The 20,478-nt window shown below is 39.8% G+C and overlaps 1 protein-coding gene across 3 annotated transcripts in view; it reads right to left on the minus strand.

Annotated features, from left to right (window-relative positions):
* The window catches only part of kermit (PDZ domain-containing protein GIPC-like protein kermit), an 86,178-nt gene that overhangs the window by 30,571 nt on the left and 35,129 nt on the right, over window positions 1–20,478 (minus strand). For 2 of the 3 annotated variants that reach the window (XM_055075502.2, XM_072285260.1), the window contains exon 5: window positions 15,253–15,334. In XM_055075502.2, coding sequence (XP_054931477.1) covers window positions 15,253–15,334 — 82 coding nt within the window. Of the gene's footprint in view, window positions 1–11,325; window positions 13,739–15,252; window positions 15,335–20,478 lie in introns of those variants that run through there. The other variant, XM_050186167.3, reaches the window with a different exon arrangement.

A 20,478-nucleotide genomic window follows, 5' to 3' on the forward strand; every position in this document is an offset into this window, starting at 1 on the left:
TTTGACGAGCACACAACCACACAGTTTTCATGATTGCGTGCACCTACACAGTTCGATTACGCTATGGATGTACATATTAGTGTAAGAGCAGGACATTTTAGTCTTGCGAAATATTCTCATGTGCACATTTTCAAAGCCTTGAACTATAACAATGCATCAAATTTTGAGTTCTTATAAGTTTATTTCCTATTTTATTGTTGTTATTCATGAATGAAGAGTACATATATACCAGTGCAAAATATTTTTTTCTCACCTTACGGTCACCCTAGAAAAATGACGGTAAATTTTTTCAAAGTAAGTCCCCAAGAAGAATTGGAATCTTCAATACAATAAATCAACCCAGGGCGGTCGCATATGGCGAAAAAAATCGACCCTGAAAGGGTTAAGGGCTTCCAATCCTGCTTTTATGTTCTCGGCGATTGCCTAGCTTGCTGCATTTTGCGAGCAAGCCAATGGAACACTGCAAGGCTCCAATTTTGTACAGTGGTCATCGTTAGATGGCAGGGCAAAAAATTTGATTTCGTGTCTGCTCGAGTCCAGTAATGTGCATTGAATAAAAATCAGAGGCTCGCAGCACGCTGCCATCTCCATGAAATGCTAATAAGCCTAGCGATCGCCGAGAACATTAAAAGGACATGAAGCCACTGGCATGACTGCACATGTGCAGGAGTCCATTGCTGCCACGATTGGATGGTGCGTTGACACATCTCTGCACTTCCATTTCTTTCATGGTTCTTCACCAGCGAGCGTTTGCGTAGATGCCAGCTTACTCCTCTTAAACTGCATTTATAGCAAGAACTTGCTATACATGAACAAATATGGGCCAGTGATTTTTTGTAAGGTGCAGAATTGGGGGTGCAAACCGAGCCACAAAGGCCCTGCTGTTATATTTATCCCGGTCAGGTCTTACAGGCATTCTTTGATCTTTTGCGTCACCTAACCTTGATTGGTACATTTTTTTTTTTTTCTTGTCTTCTCCATCTCCTGTATTCTCTTCCTCTTAATCTCATCACAAGGACCTCATCTGAATTAAGTAGCAAGCCTTGCATATAACAGAACTGACATCTTCAGTTTTCGTTAAGCTCTTTCTCTCTTTCTAGCTTGCCCTGTCTTGCAAATCTTGCATATTTCTTTTTTCCGGCCTGCTAAGTGTTCATGTGTGCTGTCAGTGATGCCCACGTCAATTTTCTGGCAGACTGTATTGCATTTCCCAACTGAAGTGCTATGTCTGCATGTTAGCTCGTAGTTGCCTAAAAGCTATAAAACATGTTTAAAAGGCTCTAGCACTTAAGACAAGCATGCCAACTCTGCCTCAGTTGAGCAGTGCCATCTAAAGAAAAGCGTGGAGCATACTATTCTGTCCTGCAACATAAGTAAATTTCAGGGGTCTAGTTATATCATGGATCAGTTCCAGCAATACTCTCTTACGCATAGTGTAACATGCAACACAGTGCATGACTTTAGTAATGGGGATTCCTTCATGCCACAATGCTCCTGCTACATATCTTGTCAGTACAAGACATGTACAAGAAGAAACATGTTTAGAGCTGTGCCACAGTACACTCTTTCGTAGATTCCATTTCTGCCAGGTTAGCCAATGCGCCTTTCTTCTTTATGGGAGATGTCCCTACAGTGAAAAAGCAGCGCCACATGGTTACTCTGTACTGGTAGTACAAAAAATTATGTTGTTTGTGCATACAAGGTGTCCAGAAAAGGGTGGTTACCTGTGGTGGTAATACCACAGATAATGATAGTAAAGGTGGAAAAAATTTCATTGTGCCATTAGCACTGACCTTCACCTCCCATTTGCTAAAGAGCATGCAGCGCCTTCTAGCAAGCTTGTTAGATGAGCAATGAGTTTGGGTGCATGACCTAAGGGGCATCTGGTGCATGGTTATGCTGCAATGTTTCAGCCACCACCGGAACAATAGGGAGTATATGGATTTGCCTAAACTTGGTGCTTCTTGCTTTGATTAACCTTGTGGATGCTTACATTAAGCTCATTGCAGACAATTTTTCATTTGCAAAATCTTTCTATGACAGTTAGTGTCACTTAGCCTCTAATTTTCATAAAATCTACCTCTACAATGAAGTATTGAAAGTATCTCGTCTTCCAACGCCTTGCTACGTATTGGCTAGAACCGATCATCTTTTCAGAATAAGCTTGCACTAAATTATATCATTATTTTTTTGTCCCAAGAACAAGCACTGAATGGAACCACCTTCCCTTCCTCCATTGCTGCCATTGCAGATGCAGAACGATTCACGATCACCTTGCCTGTTCTTATTTCACTGCACATGTTTGTAAGCATCCCACTCCTTTCTGTAGTGCCTTTGGGCCCTGAAAGTATTCATAATAAATAAATAAAGTAAATAAACAATGGCAACCTTTGATGGTTCCCAGGACATTAGCAGCAAGAACAATACGGCATATAGAAAGATACGTACGTGTGCTGTTGTTACATTTTGAACACTAGCGACGTGCATGGTAGAATGTGCCACTATTTATGCACTGGAAATTCGATGTAAAATAACTAAACTTCACGAAAGATGCTCCTCAAAAAAAAAAAAAAAAAGATATTTGTGGTATAAAGGTGTGAAAATTCATCGAAATTATAGTTTTTCAAGCAGATTTCAAATATGTCATTAGTTTTCGCATAGCTGCCATAGTTCTTGAGTTATGTCCTACGCAACAGCGAAGTTTAGTGATGCCTGTATCCCTGTGGTTACTTTTTGTGTACTAAATTTTCACAAAAATCGTCATGCTGTAGCTTATTGTAGACTGCAATGTGCTGATATACATCCGAACAGCATGTACAATTAGTGGAACTATGCAAAAACAATTCATACACTTAAACTAATTTTCTTTTTCACAATCCCATGAAAAATAACCTTGTACATTTATATTTGTCCTATACTAACAAAACATGGCATACATGCTTTTGAAGATATGTTTAATGCTGATACCTACTTGAAATTACAATATCTCCTACCAGTAGTAGCGAAAATACGAGGTTGTATTTCAATAAGTTGGGGGAAAATATTTGTTTATGTGTCCTAATTTGTTTTCGTAGTTCCAGTAACTTTACACACTGTTTACATAGATATCTGCACTCTGGTCTACAAAGAGTTAAATAAGCTATAGCACGATGCCTTTTGTGAAAATTTAGTACAAGAAACTGCCAAAAAGATCACTATATTTTTACCGTTGTGTACGACAGAACTGAAGAACTATAGCAGTTACACATAAACTAATGACATAATCGAAATATGGTTGAAAAACTCTTGAATTGGCTGAATCTTCGAACCTCTACTACAAATAATAATTTTAAAATTTTGTTTTGAGGAGCGTCTCTCTTTAAAACACCTTTCTGCTCTAAGGAAACATATTGTCACGTAGCTGAAGACAAAGTGAGGGCATTTTTAAACAGCATTGTAATCTGGTGATGGTGCATGGAAATGGAGCGAAGGTCTCCTGCTTCGTCTCCTACATGCTGCATTGTGACACTAGGTGGCAATACAGTATTAGCACAAAGAACAATAAAAGAAGCTACAATATGTTGTCTCAGTGGATTCATATGAAACCGCAGACAAATTTATGTACTTATCATGATTCTCGTAGTAGCAACAACTTGATTTGGGCGAGTTGGTTCATCTTGAGTAAAACTTGAAGCAGCGCGCTTCAAAATTGACTCACGATTCCCATAACGTCTGTACGATGGCAGTGCCAGGTTTTTTCTAGTAATGTTAAAAATTATGGGGTTTTAGATGCCAAAACCACTTTCTGATTATGAGGCACGCTGTAGTGGAGGACTCTGGAAATTTCGACCACCTGGGGATCTTTAACGTGCACCTAAATCTACTAAGTACATGGGTGTTTTCGCATTTCGCCCCCATCGAAATGCGGCCGCCGTGGCCGGGATTCGATCCCACAACCTCGTGCTCAGCAGCCTAACAGCATAGCCACTGAGCAATCTAGTAATGTTAGTATCAAACTAAACATGAGCTTTGGGCACGAAGTTCATCATGCTAGTGCTTTTAGTGCTCATCTTAAAAACCAATTGCGCACTCTGAAAATAATATACTCTAAGCTTATTGACTCATAATACACCCGTAGTTTTTTTATTTGGGTAACTCTCTTATGCACAAACCGATCATTGCAGCTAGCAAGGCAACAACAGAGGCACTGAATATTCCTGAGACAGCTTTGCCAATTTGCACTGGTTTTTTGCGCTACATTGACAATTCCACCATGGAATTGCATGTAAATGCTGTCAACTTGTGTCAGTTTGACAGTGGTTCATTTACCTTGTCAGCTCAACTGTGTTTGCAATTACTGACCAGTTCTGATAGCCAAGATTGAGGAATAAGCTAATTATATTAACAGCGGAGCTGTTCTAAGTCGAGCCTTCGCCGTCTTTTGTCACACAGGGGGGCAGGTTCAGGAGCTCACCGCCAGAGGGTGCTGACAAGGGTAGGAGCGGTAGTAGAATGTAGAACAAATGTAGAATGTGGAACAAACTGGAAGGAGAAGCGGCATTAAATTACATCGGAAAAATAACAGCTGAATCTTTCCAAGGCAATGACCAGGTTGTATTTGAAGAAAAAAAGAGCATGAACGAGACCCAGGTGGAATAGAAGCTGGTGCTGACAAATTTCAACTGGAAGAAAGCTGAACAGAAATTTCCTAAGCACACAGCCACAGGGCTAGATGAAGTTCCCGTTAGGCAGATTAATGAACTAGGACTAAAAAGTAAGGAAGCTCTGGTGAAAGCAGTGGAAAAAACTTTAAAAGATAGAAGAGTAGCAGACAGTTGACGACAAAGTAGAATTAATTTAATTTATAAAGGTAAGGGGGAGAAGGATAGAATTCACTCCTATAGACTGTTGACCATTACATTGGTAATATACAGGTTAGTAATGCAGGCAATCAAATTAAAGCTGCAAGCCTGGGCAGAGAATAATAGCATTTTGGGAGAACTACAGAATGGCTACAGAATAGGTAGGCATTTGGATGACAACTTATTTGTTCTTACTCAGTATATAGAAATATCAAGAGTAGAAAGCAGACCGTTATATGTGGCCTTTTTATACATTATGGGAGCCTAATGTGGCCTTTTTATACATGACAGGAGCCTATGACCAACGTAGACCGCAACATTTTGTGGGATATTCTGGACGGGGAAGGCTTAAGCGACGACTGTCTACAGCTTTTGAGAGATATTTACCTAGAAAATACCGTTTGCATTGAATGGGAAGGGATGAGGAGCGAGGAGAAAGTTCATATCAACAAGGGACTGAGGCAGGGGTGCCCTTTATCCCCGCTGCTGTTTATTATGTACATGGCGAGGATGGAGAGGGCGCTAGAAGGAAGTAATATCGGTTTTAATCTCTCATACAAACAGGCGGGAACAGTAGTAGAGCAGCAGCTTCCAGGTTTATTTTATGCAGATGAAATTGTGTTGCTAGCTAACAAGCAAAGTGATTTGCAATATTTGGCTAATATCTATGAACAGGAAGGTGAGAATTTAGGTTTGAAATTTAGTGTTAGAAAATCAGGTGTTATGGTATTCAATGAAAACAGTGAATAGACAGTGGAGATACAGGGCCACGAAATACCTTGGGTAAAAGAATATATCTTGGTATATGGATAAACGAAAGCAACAGATGTATGGAAACACAGGAAAAAACAACAGTAAAGGGGAAGGTAAATGCAGCCATAATAAAGCACAGAGCGCTATAGGGATACAATGGGTACAAGGTGCTCCGGTGTATGTGGAAAGGTGTAATGGTTCCAGGACTTCCTTTTGGAATTGCGGTTGTTTGCTTTAAATCAAGGTTACAGTCAGGACTTGATAGCAACCAAAAGTCGGTGGGACGCCTCGTATTGGGCGCTCACGGGAGGACTACAAATGAAGCTGTGCAGGGTGATATGGGCTGGACAAGTTTTGAAGTGAGGGAAGCTCACAGTAAAATTGATTATGAAGAATTACTGAAGAATGTGGAAGAAAGTGAATGGGCTGGTAGAGTGTTGAGGTATTTGTACAGAAAAAACATTGATTCACAGTGGAGGAAAAGAACTAGGAAGCTTAGCAGCAAGTATGTGGCCTGTACGTTGAGCAACACAGCAACAAAAAATGTCAAGCGGAAATTCAGAGGCTAAAATGATCTCATGGGTGGCAGCAATGGAAAAGAAACCTGCCATGACTGACTACTTAAGAGGAAAAAACGAAATCAAGAAAGAAACAATTTATGATAACTCAAAGGGAAGCTCATTACTTTTCAAAGCGAGGTCAGGATGCCTTAGAACACACACCTATAAAGCGACATATAAGGAAGAATAAGCATGTGCTTGCTGCCGTAAAGCTAGCGAAACTATGGAGCATGTTCTATTAGAATGTGAAGATATCTGCCCAGCGGTCGATTCAGGCACCAATAGACTCCTTAAAGCCCTTGGGTTCAATTAGAGCAGGGGGGAAAGTAAACACGTCCTTAATAGGAGATTAGTAAGAGGCGATTGGAAGATTGGTGGAAGAAAAGTAGGGAAACAACAAAAAATGGAGACATACAAAAACAAAGTTCACAACAGGGGGTCAGAAAATTTGGTTATGGGAATTCGTTGTGCGTTTTATTTTTTATATTTTTTTACCTAGGTAGGACACTAGGCAGCATAATCGCAAGAACTTGGTTGCGCAACCCACCGCCCTATTCCAGAGGGGACGCTCATAACATCCATCCGTCCATCCGGTAAAGTCCCTTGATAATTTGAAAGTACCGCCACTCTTTGAACTCTACTGCTGCCACGCAATGTCCTCGCCTCCTCCTCGTCCCTTGTGCATCCCCCCCACTGGAAGCGGTCTTGCGCCCGTTCTTTTGCACGACCATTGGTCTCCCTGCCGTTGCCCTTGGAAATGCGCGATCTTGTGTTTTTCTTTTTCGTGTGCGCCAATTTTCTCCTCAGCTCGGCTGGCTTGGCGCTTTAGCTTACCGTAGCGAAAGTTGTACGCTATGTTTCCTGCTCTCTATGCTAGCGCTATGCCATGCTGTTGCGCATATAACTGCAGCAAGAAGCCTGAAGATGGTTATGTAATATTTGTGATACCACAAGGAAAGTGTGACAGCTTGTGCAGGAAGCAGTGACTGCATAAGATTGGCTGAAAGAACTTTGTTTCGACAAAGAACAATGTTGTTTGCGAGGAGAAGTGTCTTTCTTATTGGTCGTATCAAAGCATCCCATAATGCTGCATTTTTAAAATTCTTCCAGCCTGCTCACCAGTGTTTTTGTTGCAGAAATTTGTACGTTGCATATAAAAATGGGGTTGTCTTTCACCCCGTGGATTACGCTTGGCGCGAGTGGCAGCGAGAGCTCACACGAGAGTGGCAATGCCAACGTCACGCAAATTCCGAGCTTCGAGAGTGAGAAGCGCAAGCCAAGCGCCGGTGGAGGCAAGCCAACCCCTATTTTCAAGAGAAGGCAAACCAAGCCAAGCGCCTGTGGGAAGCAATATATCGGGCAAACTGAGTGTTGCCTCAATGATCGGCTTGGCGAACACCACAACAATGTAAAAAATGGCACCAGTGGGTTCTTGGCAATTCATTGTAGCAGTCATGGCTGCAAACCTGTCAAGGACAATTGCACGATTGTGTCTCGTGGCAAGACGCAGCTCACCCGTGAAATAACTGAAGCAGAGATGATTGCAAAATTGGGTGATAAATGTGTTAGTTTCCCTTCAATGGCTCTCACAGAAAGAGAACCAAGTTTCTTGGAGGCGGCATTACATGACTCATAACTATGTCACATGAATGTGCAGTTCGTTTTCTTCATGTAAGCGCATGCGTAATCTATACTGCTTCACATATACAAACCGATTCAGTGGCACAATAAATTTAGTTAAAATTTAGTGCTTGGTGTGTGTTCTTCTCTTACGTCCGTGTCGTTTTTGTTGCGCAATAATACTTGAACTGAAGAGTGTGCGCAATCCGGAACCAAAGCTCAAATCTAGCAAAATGACGACGAGACAAAGGAACTTCATGAAAATTGCACTATACAAGAGTTCAAACTTTAAAAAACGACCACCATCTTCGCTGTTTTGACAGGTTTCACTGCATGGAACTGGCTTTACTTTTGAACCTGAGATGTCACACACTGGATAGTTTTAACTATATATGGCCACTGCTGGCGGTAGGTCATGAAATACTGCCATTTTGATGCACACATGGAGTAAAAAAAAAAGAACTGAATATAGTGCCGACATGGAGGGCAACGTTCTGGTAAATTGGGACAGCATGTAGGTGCACACATGCTGTGGAACTGGAACATGTGCATGTCCCTCTCAACATAAAGCGCTGTAAGCAGGCTTCTTTTGCAGCTGATAGCTAGCCTGTTAAGCATAGTGAGCTTTCAGCAGTGCCTGTACACAATTTTGGCACGCTGAGACGGACTGAGATGTGAACTGGAAGTTGTGAACTGGAAGTTGGACTTTGACCAGATGAAGTTTTTGCATACAAAATTCTCAACCATGCTTTACAGTATATGAGGTCGGTAACATTGCAAGGGTCGGAGCTTGGGCATGGTATTATGGCATTATGGCATAGTCCACTGCACAGTGCAGAGGATGTAGGACAAGCAGGCAGAAGCCATATCACAGAGTGTTTACTTGTTAAAGCTATCTAGTCTGCCAGTTCATTCTGCGTTTTCTTGCATTGTTATAGTTCAGTTTGTTATGTAACAAGGTTTAACCAATTTGGTTTAATGTCTCTAAAACATCTGGCTCAGCTTCCACCTTATATGTCCATTAGATGAGAGCACACCTGCGCCAGTATATTATAGTGATACTTTTTTCTATGCTAATGCGTTTCAGTGATATTGGCATTCGTTCGTTCCCAAGTAAAACTCTTGCTTGGGCTAGTTGGTTCATGCTTGAATTAGTAAAGGCAAGGTGCAGAAGACCAGGACTCAAGAAGGACGCGCCGGTCCTGTCATTTGTGTTCTTCTTGAGTCCTGGTCTTCTGTGCCTTGCCTTTACTAATTCAAGCATTCGTGTGTAAGTGGCCGCATTTGATGCTCCACCTAGGAAGAAGCATCGCTTGACCACTCATGAACACAAGAAGCACTGAAAGGCATTATCATTGGGAAAAGGCATTGTTACAGTGTCGCTGTCCTGAATCAAGATTCTTTATCGGCTCTATTGGCAGCGAAGAGCCTTTGTCCGAGGTGGTGTACAGGTCGGCCCGCTTCTAGAGTGAACAGATGAGTCTTGAGCAGGTGGTATTTTCCCCTCTGGCATGTGTACAATCGCCTAAATTATTACCAGATCATGTGCAATTAGTAGCACTGGCACTTATCTACACCCCTGTGTTGTGACTGGAATTGGGTCAGCCCATACTTGCAGCTACAGTGCCAGCAACGCAATAGCTGTACATGAGAGTGTTCTCTTTAACAGTAGACCAACCTGTACAGGTCTAATGCATTCAAATTGGCAGAACTTGATAAATCTGCAAAATAACTTCTTGGGAAAGTTGGTGCTTATGCTTGCTGTACACTGCTTTGGCGTGCGGTTTAGTAAGTGAAAAAAAAAGAACAGGAGAGAGATGGTGAAGTGCCACCGTCTCTCCTCTGCCCTTTCTCTAACATACTAAACCACACACCAAAACAAGAATGACAAAGCTGCTTAACAATCATGCTTCATGTAGGTTGTTTAGGCAGAGCTTGGCACTGCACAGCTCTGCCAGCCTGCCTACAGCTCTTTTGCTACCTCTTCTAAAAGTTAACCTCTCACTTGAAAAGCAAGAAATTTCAGACCACTGTCTGTATTGTTCTAGCAATACAGAAAGTGATTGCAGAAAAATTGTAGAAAGTGAGGCACCTAAAATTTAGTATGAAATACCAGTTCAAGGGAAAAGCAGAAATACACAATGGCCAACTGCTGGAGTAATCTGAATATTTGTTACATTCAAAAGGACACTAAAGAGAAGTACTAAATCAGAGATAATCTCTGAAAAAAGTATTTTTGTCAATTTTGCAGTAAGGGGTTAATTAATGGAAGAGAAAATGAAGGCCGAATTTTCGTTTTTCTTGGCTAAAACCCAGAAAGTACATCAGTGTGGTGTCCCAAATTTCAAATTTTACTCATATCTGGGTTGCTGTGGAACACGAAATGTTCTTGCAACTTGCCAAGTTCAGTCTTTAGGCACAGTGTAGTCCCTCTTTACAAATGAAAAGTTAACTAGGCCAGAGCAGATGGCCTCAAAGTCCATGACATCATTGTGAGCTGGTGCAAGAACTTTGAGAGGGTGTCGCCATTCATATTTCATTCTTCCATCTTTTCTGGTTTGCCAAGCGGACGCTCACAGCAAGAGTGGCTTTCTTAGTATTGTAGAGCGGCAGTACACCAAGACCAATCGGATTATTTCTCCTCTTTAGTGTCCCTTTAAATAAAGGTAAAGTTCTTACGACCGTTTGTTGTAAAACTTATTTAATCCCTCAAATGTAAGTAAATTGATGAAAATTTAAACTTTTTCCAATGTGTCATGCCAAATCTACAACCCTGTACTCACACATCCGTAGTAGATATGAAAATAGTGACAAACATCAAAACATGTACATTGTTGGCTAAATGCATTGAATGCAAAAGTTTAGCATATGTCCTATTCAGAGAGTAACTTGGCAGTTTAGTCTTTAGTGTAATGAGTAATATTTGCAAGTGCTTGTGAGAAAATTCAGTCATCATCACTGGAACTTATTTTTTAATTAAAGTTCAAATTCTTTCATTAATCACATGAAGATAAGTACATTGGGTATGGTATAAAGGCGGGGCCCTATAACTCTCGTAGAGTTATATGCTGTTGTATAATAATGAACATAACGAATATTCAAATTGGTTCAGCACATTCGCTGCGAGATTTCTTTATGTGCAATGAAAAACAAATTGATATTGGCCATGAACACACCCAACTCGTATACATTAGCCATTCTCTCTTTAGCATGAATTATTCTAAATAGAGGTTAACCCCAACATAGAGTGTGGTTTACTTTGGGCCAAAGCTGGTCATTCTGGTGGTTTTTCTTTCTATTTTTATGGCTTATGAACAATTACCACCTGAGAACCACCATATTCTTTTATTTATTGGCAAAAGATGAACAAAATTCTCTTGCTTGAACACTAGCTGAAACAATTGCTGATTGCTTTTTATCATTTTGACATTAGCTTGAAAATCATTGTATCTGTCAGGGATCATTCAGTCCACACTGCAAGATCACAAAGAGTTCAGCCAGCCAAGTTTTAAATGAAGGTGGTAGATGCTGATTCAATCAATACAGGAGAGTTCAAAAATAAAATGGTTTATTCAGAGACAAGGTCACAGTATAAATGGCTACCGTCTTCATTCCTTGTCTAGCACATTTAGAGAAAGAACCATGTCTGACTAGTGGATGTCTGCAAGAACAATCGCGAGACAAGTATCAGTGCGAGAAATGGTCTACTAGACAGCCATCGATAGGTTTGAGACCACTCAGAAGTATTCAGTTCAGTGGAAATTTGACATTCTTGCTCATTACTATGTTCTATTTGGAACCACCTAGCCTGAATAACTACTTCCTTTGCCAAACTTCTGTGTAGTTTGACACCATCCTGTTTTGAATTAAGCACAGTTTTCTTTTCATACAGTGAATGCAAGCTTTCTGCTTTTCAGTTACATGCACGATTGTTTCTACCATGTTTTTCCTCATTTGTAGAGGCCAGCTCTCAGGCATAATTGGCGTGCTTGCAAGGGATGTCTTTTTTTTGCCAATATTGTGATTGCATCCTCATTGAAATAAATTGATTAATTTGAATGCTGAAAATAGCTGCCTTGCACAACACCCTGTGCAATTTGTATACTTTGACAGAATATTTAATTTGGCATCTCTTTTCTTGAATGCCAGTGACCTTTGCAAGTTATCAAATATGACAGCAGGCCCCCGTGAAATTTACACAGGGATCTATCTTACATTGCATAGTATGACAGTGCCAAAGCACAGTACAGTGAGTCAGGTGTGTGTGGAACAGATATTTGTAATGGCTTAAGCAAAAGATAAAAAGAGCTTTGCATGTATCTAACAAAGTTAAGGCACTCTAAAGTAAAAGACATGAGCACATAGTGTTGAAGTGCTCATAAAAAATTTAATAGGAATACTTTAATTTTCGTGTTCATTGTCCCTGTTGGTCAATCTATTTGTGCCATGCAAAAATATGCAATAGTGCACATGTTGCAGGTTGTTGGATTAGGATGGGTCGTAGCATGTGCATGCATTTAGGCTGAATGCCTTGCACGTAGATTTAGAAGCGTCGCTGTGCCTCGAGACAGCACCCTCGCTCTATTCACTTGATTTAATCAAGCTACTTCCAGGCACAACTGCAACACTTCAGTAGATAAGGGAGCAAGCGAAGGAAAATTTAATGTACAAAGTCATGTTGCAAAAAGCACTACAAAAAGACAACAAATAAGTGTAAAGATTTCAAAAGCGCCGTTGGAATGTCACTTCAGTAAGAGTTTCCGTATGCTGGACTGGAAGGACCTGGAGTGTGCTCATAAAATATAGTGTTTATCCAGATGCGAGTGAAAGGCATTTTGTGCACACAAATTCTAGAGTGTCAAAGCAGGTAAACTGCCAGAAAATATAGGCTGTATATTGTTCATAGATGTATAAGGCAGAGCTGCTTCAGATAACTGTGTGATTGCATAACCTGCCATGTTGGTTTTCTTAGTAATGCTCAGTCAAGTGAACATGCTAAGTAGATGAACAAGGTCTTCCTTTCAGTTTGTTATGTCTAGAAGCTCGGTAAGTCCTCAAGACTGCAAATCTTCCTTCAAAATTGCACTGGGAAGTGTTTGTACATGTTCACTTATATATATATATTTAAAAAAAAAATGTCTCAAACCTTCAAAAACCAAGTCCTCGGCACTCTAATGTGAGAAATGTAATTGGATGTCAATTCTAGAGCTTCTAATCACACAAGTGCTCTGAAAGGCTCATACTATATGAGCGACACCATGCAGCACCAATTAATCTGCACAACCACAATGCTTGGAATGTCATGATTGGGAAGTGAAAGGAACTTTATGCCTACAAAAGAACCTGAAAATAAAAATCACAGCGGTGGTTAGCACTGGACCAGTGTATCAGAACAAACCAGCCGGGGAATAAAGAGAAGCCACCATGCAGCTCTGCATGGAAATCAGGCTACACAGATCTACAGTGTCTGCTAAAGAAGACACTTGCATCCCATAAACCCTCAAAGGAGGAAGGGAGGGCTTCCGTTTGACTGCCAATGCGTGGTGCAGACATTTTCCACGGTGACTTCACAGACTGATGCAGAAAGCAGCTGACCAGTTCACTCCAGCAGCAGTCATAATTGGTTAACTCACTCATGCACTGAACTGGGACCTGCTGTTTGAATAACCTCCACAGGTTCTCGAGAAGGAACATACATTCCACCCCTCCCCTCAAAAAAAAAAAAAAAAAAGAAAGAAGAAAAAAAAAAAAGAAAGACTGGTCACAAGATCACTGCTCAGAGGTCAGTACGGGCCGTGTGGTCCTTGGGTGGCAGTCGGCCAGCCCGTGCATCTCCGATTGCACCCCAGATGTCAAAGAGGAAGTCTTCAGTGAAACCGAACGCATCCAGGTCAGAATCGGCCACCGCAGTCACAAATTCATGTGGGTTGGGCCTCTCGCAACCAAGTTCCCAGATTTGAGTAGCTGTACGGAGAAGTTTGCAGTTTAAGCATAAGTGTTTGAAACAGGTTCTAAGAAAAGTCTTTGGAACCCTAGAAAACCTGAATTCCTTTATGGTCACAGCACACAGCCAGCCTGTAATTGAATACAAGTCTGCTCATAGAGGGACCTATTCTTATTCTAGCAACTGTTCTACCAGCGCTTTTTTTTTCTTAAGTTTCATAAGGATGCATTTTTAGCCCATACTGCATTGCAGAACATTTGGCATCTTTGCTTGTTCAGTTCATTGAGGAAAAATGAAAAACCAGTGTCGTATACAAACCTTACCATCGGAGAAGAAAGGTGCTACAGAGACATAAGCTGGCTTTTACCTATTGGCAACAAGAATTCTGGATAACCTGAGTAAACAACAATGCCAGGTGTTTTACCAAATGATGAAGACCAAACAATGCAATATTATTGCAAAATAAGTTAGAAAATACTATTTTGAGTACTAAATCTATTTTTGAGGTTTTTAGAATGAAAAAAAAATCCAATGTACAAGTCTATGTTACAACCATTGCTACCTAGCTGCATGGAAGTTTAGCTTCTGCTATCCGAAAACTATCATACAGTGTGTACTATAACAAAAAATTATTGTACCTCTAGTCATAGAGCATGATGCAGCACAATAATAGATTACAGTCAAACTTCGATATAACAAGCGTGGATCTATTTTATTATTGGGTATAGCTGAGTAAATTAAAATTTGGATGGTGACGCTTTATTTCAATGTGTACTCTACTGCTATAACAAAACCAACGGTAACTGAGATAAGATCTGTTACACCAAAGTGAATATTTGTTCGCTCAAAAGCTCAAAATGTGTATTCTCTTAGAAAAGGTATAGGCAGCAAGAGCAGCTTGAAGCAGCACATTGTGGATGCACGTGTGCATTTAAAAGCCAATGGCATAGCTTGGCTGGCTCACAGCTTGCAAGCCAACATGCCAATCCCATGTATCACACACCTGCACATTATATGGTGCAAAGAATGTTTGTGATTTAGCATTGTTCATGCGAGTGGGTTTCAACAGTACAAGCCTACGCAGAGGCACAAACAAGCTGAAATGCATATACATACTACAAAAGCACACCATTTCATTTCGATGTTTGCTAACGTTAATGACACCAGTGTGGTTCAAGTTTGGAAATGGTGTTTCAGTGCTACAACACATTTACCAACCACTCATGCACCAGTGACATGCCATATCACCGTGACAAAAATAATGCATTGATGTGCTCCCATTTAATTATGCTGGTGATACCCATCAACATGTAACTAGTTGAAACACTGCACACACGTGCTCTTTAACCTCCTAACTGTCTGCCCTGTACTTCACCAGTAGTAGTCATGAACAAGCTTGCCTAAGACAAAACATTTGAGAACAAGATGACTACTCTGAGTTTTTACAGTTTGTTGAAATTTAATGACTGAGGTAGATACTGTAGAATGTGTAATGTGCTTTTGACAGCATCTGGAAACAAAAAAATTTCATTACCCAGTTCGGAGTCGTTGATACCCATGTAAGACTCAAGAAGAGCATTAATCTTGTCCACTGCTGCCTGGATCACATTGTCAGGCTGTGCATAAAAAAACAAAGTACACAATGAAGCCCTTAATGCAAATTTACTGCCAGTGGCTCCAATTAAAACTTGCCTAGGCTGCAATTATGTGCAACACAACAAAAAATGCAAGTACTAGAATCTTTATTAACAATATTTTATTAGTAGTTAACAAGCATACCTGCCAACGTTAAAATCAGTAACAATCTTGTGGACATAACACCAGGGAAGGAGTAGCATGCATTTTTTGAAGATTGCCCTGAGCAATCACCGTTTATGGAACACATATACAGACATTATTAACAATTATTTATCTTTAAATGAAGCACACAAGCAGCAGGAAACTTAAAACAGCAGAAACTGACAAGCAAAACAAAGTTTTTTAGATATGTCAGTTGGTTGCTGTCGATTTCATGTATTTCGGGAACTTGTTTCAGTACAGTTGCTCGAAATAGGTAACCCCTCTCGTATATGGTGTTTTGCGCCACCACAAGATAACAATGCACACGTGACCAGATTTTTTTTTTTTACTGTTTCTTTTTTTTTTCTTGCAATCTTAGGCCACCGCATTTCTCGATGCTATGAGAACATTTTCGCAAACAATTTTTATAAAAATTTGTGCAACATTAGAGTTGTAGAACTAGCCCAAATTCATAAAGACTATGGAAAATTTGGGAGAGTTGGTAGGTAAGAACAGGGATCAGATATGAAGGACAATTTCATTGGTATTATTCCACTTTCTTACAGACAAGTGCATTGCTTGCACTGCCGCCATAACCTTACGCTTATAAAGGATTCGGTGTCAGTGATAATTATTTATATTGGGTTTAGATATTGTTTTATCTCAGGCTTGAGAAAACTCATTAGTGGGTGCATGAAGCAAAATTTGCATACAAAGCTCAAGCCATATAATGAAGCAAGATAATTTCTCTACAGAGGTTCAAGTGATCACGTCTACAATGAAGCACATAAGTTCCACATTTAAATTGTGAAGACAAAGAAATCAATGAAAACTTCTATGAACACAGCTAAATTGCTAGCAGACAATTGTTATTTCTTCTTTTTTTAATGAAACCATTACTTTACAAATTCACATTTCCTCAGTTTTTTGCATGATTGTTATATGCTTCAATTATATATTTACTAGTGTATAATTACTGTATTTCTTTATTCTGTGTATACTTCTATACAAAAATAGCACATAATGTGTGAATTACCTACCTACTTACCCTGGTATAGTTACTGTCATCATGGCTGTATTTTCCCATACTAAGTATTTTTTTTTTACAAAACAGTTGTACTATCCCGTATTTTCCCCTGCCTTATGCAATGCCTTCGGGCCTTTAAGGCCCGAAGGCATTGAAAGGCATAAATGAAATAAGGAAATAAGTACAATAAGGCTTAAAACAAAAACAATGTTCACTGTATCAACCCGACTACTTATGTGTACAAAAGAGCTCACGATGAAATGGTTGCATTGACACAAAAAGGTCGGACAGTCTTGCGTAGCAGGTTCATGCACTCGCACACACATTTATGTGCAGGCATGTTCAACAATAAGGGGTAGGCATGCATTGAAATGGAAAGTTGCAATCATGCCTAGTAAGGATTAATTTCAGCCTTCTTTTAGACAGGTTAGCGTGACAGTGGTGACACTAGTGGCTGTAAATAAACGTGTTGATCCAGAATAACATATTTATTTCAATCATATGGCTATTCATATATTCATAGATGCAACATGTGTTGTTAAGAAATTGTGCATAAATACTTTGGCCTGTACAGCTCATGTTCGCCACAATTTGCAGTATTCAACTAATGTCTCGCGTCAGCATTTTCCAAAGTGTGTCTCCCCTCTCATGGCTTTGCTAGACACAGAATAGAGTCATAAGGGGCCTCTGAACGTGTAAGAACCGAAGCAAAAGGGGATGTTGCCCTTTGGTTGATTCGTAACTCGAACAACATTTGCTGACAAATAACATTGGACTGCCACTTGAGTGTCCACGTAATTAAATATAAAAGCTTTTGGTCACACAAAAGGTAGGAAGGAAGCTGTAGGTTCAGGGCAATGTTTTATTTTGGTGGATCATAAGATGTAATAGTTTAGGTACTGCCTTACATGTCTTCTTCATGTCATTATTTGCTTCAGTACCATCTTCCAAGCTCTGCTATATTTCACAGGCATTTTCTCTCTTTTTCTTTGTCTTCTTTTTTTTTTTGTGTGCTGAGCATTTCTGTTCTGCACATTTTAGAGGAGTTTATCCGTGCAGCATGCAACACTAGGGTTGCCAATTTGCTTGTGGGCATTTGTTGTCATACGTGTGCTACTTGCACAAGACAGTTGAATGAACAGCAGTGTAATAATGTCCTTTGGCTCAGGTGCTCCTATGTGAATACATGTAACAGGAGAGTTGGTTTTTCTCGGCAACCACCGCACCAAAATTGAAGAGGTTTGTTGCATTTAAAAGAAGAACTTAAAATCTAGTCAGTGTTGGTTTCGAATTTCTAATTTACATCGTCAATTTTTTATTAAAAAGTAGCAAAAATCAACAATTTTCAGAAAACGAAACTATCATTCTACAACTCTAACTCAGCAATGAAAAATGATAGCATATTTCTGTGACTTGCATCTAATAGTTCATCTAAAGCGGACAAAATTTATATGTTACACCTGAACCTAAAAAAGATTCAGCAATATGGAAATACAGCTTTTACAGTTCACCCTTCTTAACTTCATCAGAACTGCTCCTTCCAAGTTTTGGGGTTATCTTAGTAAAAAAAGTAAATTAGTTGACCATATTATGCATGAGGGCAATGCTGTCGTCGCTAAACAAGATATCGCTGTTCACTTCAATGCTTATTTTAGCAGTGTCTTTTCGAACTCGCCCATTTCCCCTTGTGTGACTGGCGTAGCACACAACGATGATTTTAGTTTTATTTCTTTGTCTGGCGTCTTTTCTATGCTTCTGGATATTAAAACAAAATCATCTATTGGGCCTGATAACCTACCAAACGTGTTTCTTCACAGATACGCTGAAATGCTATCTCGCTTTCTCGTAATTATCTTTCGTGCATCCCTTTCATCGGCGGTGCTTCCTAATGACTGCCTTTCTGCTCGTATTGTTCCGATACTAAAAACAGGCAATCCATCCCTAGTGGCAAACTACTGTCCCATTTAACTAACCTGATCTTGTTGCAAACTTTTAGAACATATTATTGCTTCTGAAATCAATAAATTTCTCGATGATAGAGCCATTCTATCTCCTATGCAGCATGGTTTACGAAAGCGCCTCTCCACTGTAACCCAATTAACTGCTGTAATTCACAGTCTCGCTAGCAGTATTGACAAATCAGGGCAAACTGACATCATATTTTTGGACTTTAGGAAAGCACTTGATCTTGTATCGCACGCAAAACTAATAGAAAAACTTGAACATCTCAATATTCCTTCACATCTCGTAAATTGGATTCGCGCTTATCTTTCTAACAGTAAGCAATTCGTAGTAGTCGATAATTGCTCTTCCAGCACCCTTCCTGTCACTTCTGGTGCTCCCCAGGGTAGTGTTCTTGGACCATTATTATTTAACATATATATTAATGACATTGTAGACACTGTTACTCAACCCGTACAAATAAAACTATTTGCTGATGACTGTCTCCTCTTTAATGAGATCACTTGCCAACAAGATCAAGTTATTCTAAACTCTAACCTTCAAGACATACTAGCTTGGTGTGCGCGCCGGGATATGCAGCTTAGCATTGATAAAACAGTATTTATGAAGATCACTAGAAAAATTAATAAATTGTCTTTTACCTATAGCCTAGCATCCAAACCTCTTACGAAGGTGAGTGAATATAAGTACCTCGGTGTTACAATAGCCAGTAACCTTAGTTGGAACTCGCACATCTCCCATCTTTGCGACTCAGCTTTTAAGAAGCTTTGCTACCTCAGGCATAAATTAAAACACGCTCCTTCTGAAACCCGTCTTATCGCCTACACCTCTCTTGTCCATCCTAAACTCGAGTATGCAGCTATTGTATGGGATCCCTATACTAAAACTAACATAGATGCGCTAGAAATGATATAACGCAAAGCAGTAAGGTTCATCTTCTCTAAATATTGCTCAAGTGATTCCCCAAGTCAGTTAATGGCTGAACACAATATTCAGTCTTTGCAACTAAGAAGAAAAATTCACAGGCTTAAATTTCTCTTCTTACCGAGTAACAATAAACTATCTCTTTCTCCCGAACCTTACGTAACACCCCTTACTGCCCACCGAACAAGACATCGCCACGCTGCCTCATTAACGCCTTATAATGGTAGAACGAACGTCTTCATGTATTCCCTTTTCCCTCGCACAGTAATGGAATGGAACTGCTTACCTTATAACAAACTTCTCAGCACTGACTCAATAGCGTCTATTACTATCTAATATTAGTGCTTGTTCTTACGAAATCTCGTTTCAATTTGTATCGTTGTGCAATATTTATTGATTTATGCATTGTAGTAATTTTGAATTATTCACTCCTCTTTTTTTCTATTACATTTCCAGTGCTTTGAAATTGTGCTTGTGAAACAGCGTTTCAATTTGTATCTGCCACTCTCTATGCATTATTTAGGTGCTTTACTGATTATGCAATTGTACTTTCTATTAAATTTTTTCCGGAGCCTTTTTTTTTTTTTTTACTCCTTCGTCAATCTATTGTGTTTTCTTTTTTTGTATGTACCTTTCCGCTCCTGCCTGGGGGGCCTTCTAAGGCCTGCAGTATTCCTAAATAAATAAATAAATAGAACCCTTGTACAGAAACGTAACAAATTGAAGTATGATATAAATTGACAGACAGAAGTTGTCTGCTTTGAGTGATGTAATAGATCCCATTTACAGAACCATGATATTTGTTCTTCATGCCGAGCTATTAATTTATAAACTTCGTGCGTCTATTCTTTTCAAACTTGCAAATTCTTTAAAATTTTTAAACAACATTCAGGCCCTAAATCGAAATTCCCCTTCCAAGAGTCGCTAGAATTTAACTTTCTCTCCCAAATGCAACAAATTTCATTAAAATCGGTCCAGGGGTTATCTCCAAAAAGCATTTTTGCGTATTGAACGTATTTGAACAGGGCGTGTCAGAGTTGGGCCCGAGCTAACGCTTCCTCATAAGCA

The sequence above is a fragment of the Dermacentor andersoni genome, chromosome 11 (assembly GCF_023375885.2).
Source record: "Dermacentor andersoni chromosome 11, qqDerAnde1_hic_scaffold, whole genome shotgun sequence".
In the NCBI taxonomy this organism is placed as follows: Eukaryota; Metazoa; Arthropoda; class Arachnida; order Ixodida; family Ixodidae; genus Dermacentor; species Dermacentor andersoni.